A 6327-nucleotide genomic window follows, 5' to 3' on the forward strand; every position below is an offset into this window, starting at 1 on the left:
AGTTTAAGCCACAGAGTCCGGGACTCCCACTGCGGTCGACTACATGGGAATCCAGCAACATAGCCATTACACCAAATGCTGGTCCCAACCCAGCATGATTTTAAAGCCACTGGCCATGTGGAATCTAGCTGCTCCAACTCCATGCCACCTCCTGGCCCTATTTGTGTTTTAATAGAAGAACATTTAAAATGACCAAAAGTGATTTTTAAAACTTTATTTCCATGAAGAAAAAGAGAGATACTCCTAACAGGGTCTTCATGTCACAGTCCAACCCCGGTCTCGTCTGGCTTGGATCATGGATATATGCACAGGCCCATATGCTCACAGAAGCCCCAGGATGAGAACCTAGGACCTTTCCCGTGTGGATCCAGTTTCATGACTGCTGTGCTGCTTCCTGGCCTCCCAAAGCCAATTGCTTATGATGCTACCTTTGTTTTCACGGAAGAAGAAAAGAATTCTCTAAGCACAGCAAAGTTCACAGAAGTTGGCAAACAGTGAACTCTAGCAACTTAGTTACCTCTCTATTCATTCCAGAGATTAACTTAGGAATTTTTGACTGATTATTAATTGATTAAATGTCCTTTGGAAACAACCCATATATTCATAGTCACCTTAAAGTCTTACTTAAAGTAAGACCTTTGGCATTTGCTTATATGAGGAAAATATAACCTCCCAAGCTCATACTCTAGGATTTTAACTCATATACACTATTTTCCAAATGGCCCAGACACCTCTGTAGATCATTTCTTTCCTGAAATCAGGCCAGTTGGTCAGATTTAAAACTCTGAACTCGTGTGAATTTACACCCAGTTGAAAGTACGTATGTCTTAGGAATGTCTCGGTCCTTTTTGTTGTTTTTGAGTATGAAAGCTGAAGTTCAAAACTGATGCTTTCTTGATGTTAAGGACTGTCAACCTCTGTTTCATCCCTCCCTTCCCAAATGGAAGGAATTCATAACATTGTCATACATTTAATTATCTTCCCTGCTAACTATAAATAAATAGATGCCCTTGGTATTCTTCTTTAGGGTTTACCATCAAAACACAACATAGTATGGGACCAGCAGTTAGCGTAATAGCTATGTCGCTGGACTCCCATGTAATAGACCACGGTTCGAGTCCTGGACCCGGTGGCTTAAACTCACGCTGGGCGCGTGTGTGTGCGTGCCCAAGATCCCGAGAGGAGAATGGAGGAGAAGGGATTGCGGCATGGCCATACCCCCTGGGGGGTGATTTCTCGCTTTCTATCTCTCTGTCTCTCTCTCTGTCTGGCGAGCGCACGCGCCCTATAGCAAAAACCTCTCAAAAACAAACAAACAAACAAACAAACAAACAAAACAAAACAAAAAAACCCCACAACATAGTTGGTGCATTGAGGTTGCATATATTTACAAATATACAGCTTTAATTAACAAATCAGTTTTAAAGATCGTTAGATGAGGCTATTTTACTTTGGACATAGTACTTTGCAGTGCAGATAAAATATTTAAGCAAGTAAATTTTCATCTAAGGTAAAGAGCATTACTTTGTAGAAATACAGATAATTTTATCTTTTTTTTTTCATAGAAGGTGTACTGTGCCCATTAATGGTAAAGCTGTTTCTCACTATTTCCTTGTGGAGCCTAGCAGCTGTCCTAAGGAAAAAGAAAGAGAGAGATAAGAAAGCAGCAACTATCAATCTGGTGCCAGGATTTGGTCTGTGCAAAAGGAACACTAGCTGATACTAAAGCAATTGGTTGAAAAGTTAACTGGGCTTTTATTTCACTAAACTAACTCTGGTACATTTTAATTTAATATAAAATAGAAGTTGAGCATTTTTTTACCCTATTTCTCAACATTCTAGTACTTCTTAAAGGTTGAAATACAGTTCTTCTCAATTTCATGATAGTGTGTATTTAATAATCACAATTATAGGAGAATCAGAGCCTCGCGTCTTCCACGTGCCACCCTTCTCCAAACAGTTTTTTATACAAGAGCTGAGGGGAGAGATTCAAGTATAAAGGGAGACCAGAGAGATAAGAAAGAAGACTCGATGCATTATGTAAATCCCATCTTTCCAACTCCTTTGTCATACATTAGTGACTTCTCTCTAGCCTGGGCAATCCCAGCTCTTCAAGGATTTCTAGACACTCTTAGTGAGACATTTATGAAAAAATCTAAGCAGCCAGGTGTCTCCTTGATAAGCTAGGCAGTCATATTTTGCAAAGGGCTAGACCGTTTCCTTAAACACCTGACTATAGGCCACATGATTGTCCATGGCCAGGGAATTTTTCAGAGACTGCCAGAAGTATGGGTGTGCCTGTGGGTTTGTTGGCCACTCAAGGACAGCAGTCCCACAGAGCCTCTTCCGGAGCTGGAGGAACTTGGACTTCTGAAGGGGCTTCTCAAGGAATATTAAGATAATTACATCTACTTTTTCATCCATGAGCCTCTGATGGGATAAGTAAAATGCTATCTTAAAATTCTCAGTCTTCGAATACTTGTTTGTCATCACAAACACTGTCTTTTTGCTAAGCTGTATGCTTTGAGAAAGGTTTTCCAGAACTGGCTGTCCTGGTAACCAGTCCCTTTCCTCAAGACATAAATTAAAACTTTTCTCTCTTGGGTCTTCCAATTTGGCCACCAACTCATCTAAAACCCACTCTGTCACAGCTGGGTCTTCAGTGTCATATACAATAAAAGCATCATAGCAACAGTTTTGCGACATCAGACGCTGATATCCCTTTATCTTGGCCTTACAAAAATGGTAGCTATACCATACATCCCAGAAATAGAGGTGACTTGTTGTCATAACCACCATCAGAAACAGAGCCACAGATACAGAAAGTGAGAACAGAATCAGATTAGTCAGATCTAATTCACAGGTATACATATCTAGAGAGACCACGCTCTGGCCTTTGTGTGCTCCTGGCCCCACACAAGTTACCTCTGTGGCCAGGTAAGGAATTGTCACTTCCGTATGGTTAACCCACCAGACAAACCACACAGCATCACAGGTACACAGAAAGCGATTATGATGTAAAAGCAGCTTCTCCAGATTGTTGAGGACATTTTCTGGGAAGCTAGTCTTTTGGATAATCTGAATTTTATTTGAACTGAGGTCCAAATAGCGTAACTGGAAAGCATCTTGTAGAAAATACTTTGTCAGATGCCTGATTTGATTTTTCCTGAGAATCAGTCTCTTTAGGCTTCTGGAACAGTTGGATAGTCTCTCAGGAACAGTTGTCAGTTGGTTGTGACTCAGGTCCAAAGTTTCTAGATTCTTCAGCTCCTGGAGCTTTCCCCAGTTGAAAGATTTTAATGCATTTTTGGCCAAGGAGAGATTCTTTAGTTGTGGAGGCATACCATTAAAAACTCCAGGAGGCAAGAAGCTCAGGGAATTTTCAGAGATGTCTAATTCCTCTAAGTTTTGCAGCTCCCTAAAGAATTGTAAGTATCTGTTATCTCCATCTCGCCATAAAATATCCAAGTGATTTCCTCTGAATTCCAGAGTTCTAAGAGATTTGCTCTCCATGTTTCTGCTGACTGAAGTAGAGATGTCATTGTGGTTCATCATTAGTTTCTTCAGAAACTTTAGGTTCTTGGTAAAGTTTAACATGTGAGTAATTCCTTCTGATTGAAAATAATGGCTGTTGCTACTTATATCCAGAATTTCCAGGTTGTGAAGCTCCTCAAATGCAGTTGAGTAGAGTAAGTCAAGCCGGTTGTTAGAGAAATCCAAATATTTCAGCTCTACTAATGGTTGAAATTCACTGCCATTAAGTGTTTGGCCAATAGAATTTCCTGACAAGTTCAGGCACTTGAGAAAAGAAAGATTCTGAAAATCAGAGGGCTTGATAAAAAATATATTATTTTTACTTAGATCTAAAGTCTGCCCATACTCATAGCACTCTTCATTAAAAGGCAGTAAAGAAGGCATCTCTTTGTCTTTGGATCTGCAACTCCTTGCATACTCATCATATCGGAAATAATGTAATGCTTCAAAGAACTGTGGTCCACGACTTTCTACAGGAGTTCTAGTGTTAGAGCAGAAGCCAGCTTCACTTGAATCTCCAGAAGGTGATATTTTATTCACTGAAAGATCTATGACTTTTAACCTTTCAAATTGTTTAAACATACTGAGGTCAGCAATTTTTATAAAGTTAGTGCCAAGATCAAGAACTTCAAGATTAAGAAGATCACGTAATGGGGACAGGTTAAGACTTTTCAGCTCTTTAAAAACATATCCTTTGAGCCTCAAAATTTTCAGGTTTTTCAGTGAAGAAAAGGTACATGATAGGTTTATGAATGCACGATAGACTTGAAGTTCATAATTGAAAGACAGATCCAACTGGACAAGGTTCGGAAGATATTTCAAAAATTCAGCATCCCCAATTTCTTTGGCCAAGAAGTTTTGGGAAAGATCTAGCTCCTGAAGGTTTCTAATGTTTTTAAACCATTCTTTGGGCACATGCTGAAGAGAGTTACTGTGTAGATGTAAAACTTTTAATTTTTCCAATGAATCGAAAGCATGCTCATCAATCTGTAATGGAGAATTATTTTCACAGGGTGTACAAGGAAATGGGACATTATAACAACGAGGGCAGTTTCCACTTAGGTCAAGAATTTGCAATTGGTTGAGGTTTTTAAAATCATCTCTTTGGATTTTTGCAATGATGTTGTTGTGAAGATAGAGTTCTGTTAAAGTAGATGGCAAAACAGTGGGGACATCTGTGACGTTGTTATCTTTGAGAGAAAGCACTTTTAAATTTTTCAGGCTTATAAAGGCATTTTTTTCAATTAAAAATGAAACATTACAAGGGTTGCGATAATAACAGTTTTGACCCAGGTAGAGTATTTCTATATTGGTCAGTTCTGTTAGATTCTCTTTCATGATGGAAAAGATGTTGTTGGCCTCAAGGCTCAGAAGCCGTAAATTGGGAGGAAGATCTTTAGGTATCTCTACAAGCTGGTTTCCATCCAGGTAAAGGGATCTTAAATTACTGAGTTTACTAAAACTTTTGGGTTTAATCTGTAGCCTCCTGGTACATACATTATTTTTTGGCCCCAGTCGAATAGGCACACAGTTGCATCTGAAATCTATCTCTACGAGACGGTCCAGCCTTTGGAAGGAGGCTGGAGAAATATCTGGTATGTGGTTAATGGTAAGGGTGAGGTTGGTGGTGTTGGTGGGAATACCTTCAGGAATTTCTTTCAGATGCTTGTCGGTGCAGTCCACAGACACATGGGTCATTGGTTCATCCAGAGTAACATCACAGGGCAGGGTTTTAGGAAACCATCTAGCCCCAAGGAATTTTGAAATTAAGATTATGTTAAAAAGAATAAGAAATAGTCTCTTCAGTATCCACACTGGAAAGACCTGAAAGTATAAGAACAAATTATTATTTTAAAATATAATGAGAATCAGAATATAAAGTGCCCATTCACTGCCTCTGTTTTGCTACATTTTTAAAATAAACAATTCTTGTGCTCAACTGTATAAACAGCATCCCACACCCAATGTATGCATTTGTCAATTATTGAAGTTTGCGATAATTTAGCTACATATTTAGCTTTTTAGCAAAAGTAGTTTTTTGTCTTGTTTTGTTTTTGAGAGGCTTTTTGCTATAGGACGTGTGCGCTCGCCACAAAGACGGAGAGAGACAGAGAGATAGAAAGCAGGAAATCACCCCCAGGGGACATGGCCACGCCGCAATCCCTTCTCCTCCATTCTCCTCTTGGGATCTTGGGCATGCATGCACATGCGCCCGGCGTGAGTTTAAGCCACTGGGTCTGGCAAACCGCGGTCGGCTACATGGGAGTCCAGCAATATAGCCATTACGCTAACTGCTGGTCCCAGCAAAAGTAGTTTTTAAAGTGGTAGAAGAACCATTTTCTTAATCATCATTACATTGAAATTTACAATGAAAGAGCATTGATTAGCTGCCAAAGTCTGAAATTTTGGGGTGAAGGAACATTAAATTGCAGATCCACCTGAACAGAACAATACATAAGACTTCTGGGAACAGCAGATAGTGTAGTGGCGACATTGTTGAACTCCCACATGGCTGACGGTGGTTTGAGTACTGTACCTGATAGCTTGAAACTCAACCTGAGCACATGTGCGTGCATTCCCAAGATCCCAAGAGGAGAATGAAGGAGAAGGGATTACAACGTGGATATCCCCCCTGGGAGGTGATTTCTCACTTTCCCTCTCACTGCCCCCACCCCCACCCAAGTCCATGTGCCCTAAGGCAAAAACCTCTAAAAAAAACTTTAGTACTATTCATGTTTCCTTGCTACACCTGCCCTGGAATATACTGTAAAGGTCTTGCATAATATTTACACC

General features: G+C 39.9%; 1 protein-coding gene across 1 annotated transcript in view; it reads right to left on the reverse strand.

Moving 5' to 3' along the window:
• Positions 1-1363: 1363 nt before the first annotated feature.
• Positions 1364-6327, reverse strand: part of TLR7 (toll like receptor 7) — a 19675-nt gene continuing 14711 nt past the window's right edge. Inside the window, exon 3 of the mRNA XM_006172018.3 lies at positions 1364-5358. Coding sequence (XP_006172080.1) covers positions 2209-5358 — 3150 coding nt within the window. The 3' untranslated portion in view covers positions 1364-2208. The remainder of the gene's footprint in view (positions 5359-6327) is intronic.

This window comes from Tupaia chinensis, unplaced genomic scaffold (genome assembly GCF_000334495.1).
Source record: "Tupaia chinensis unplaced genomic scaffold, TupChi_1.0 Scaffold150243_1, whole genome shotgun sequence".
NCBI lineage: Eukaryota > Metazoa > Chordata > Mammalia > Scandentia > Tupaiidae > Tupaia > Tupaia belangeri.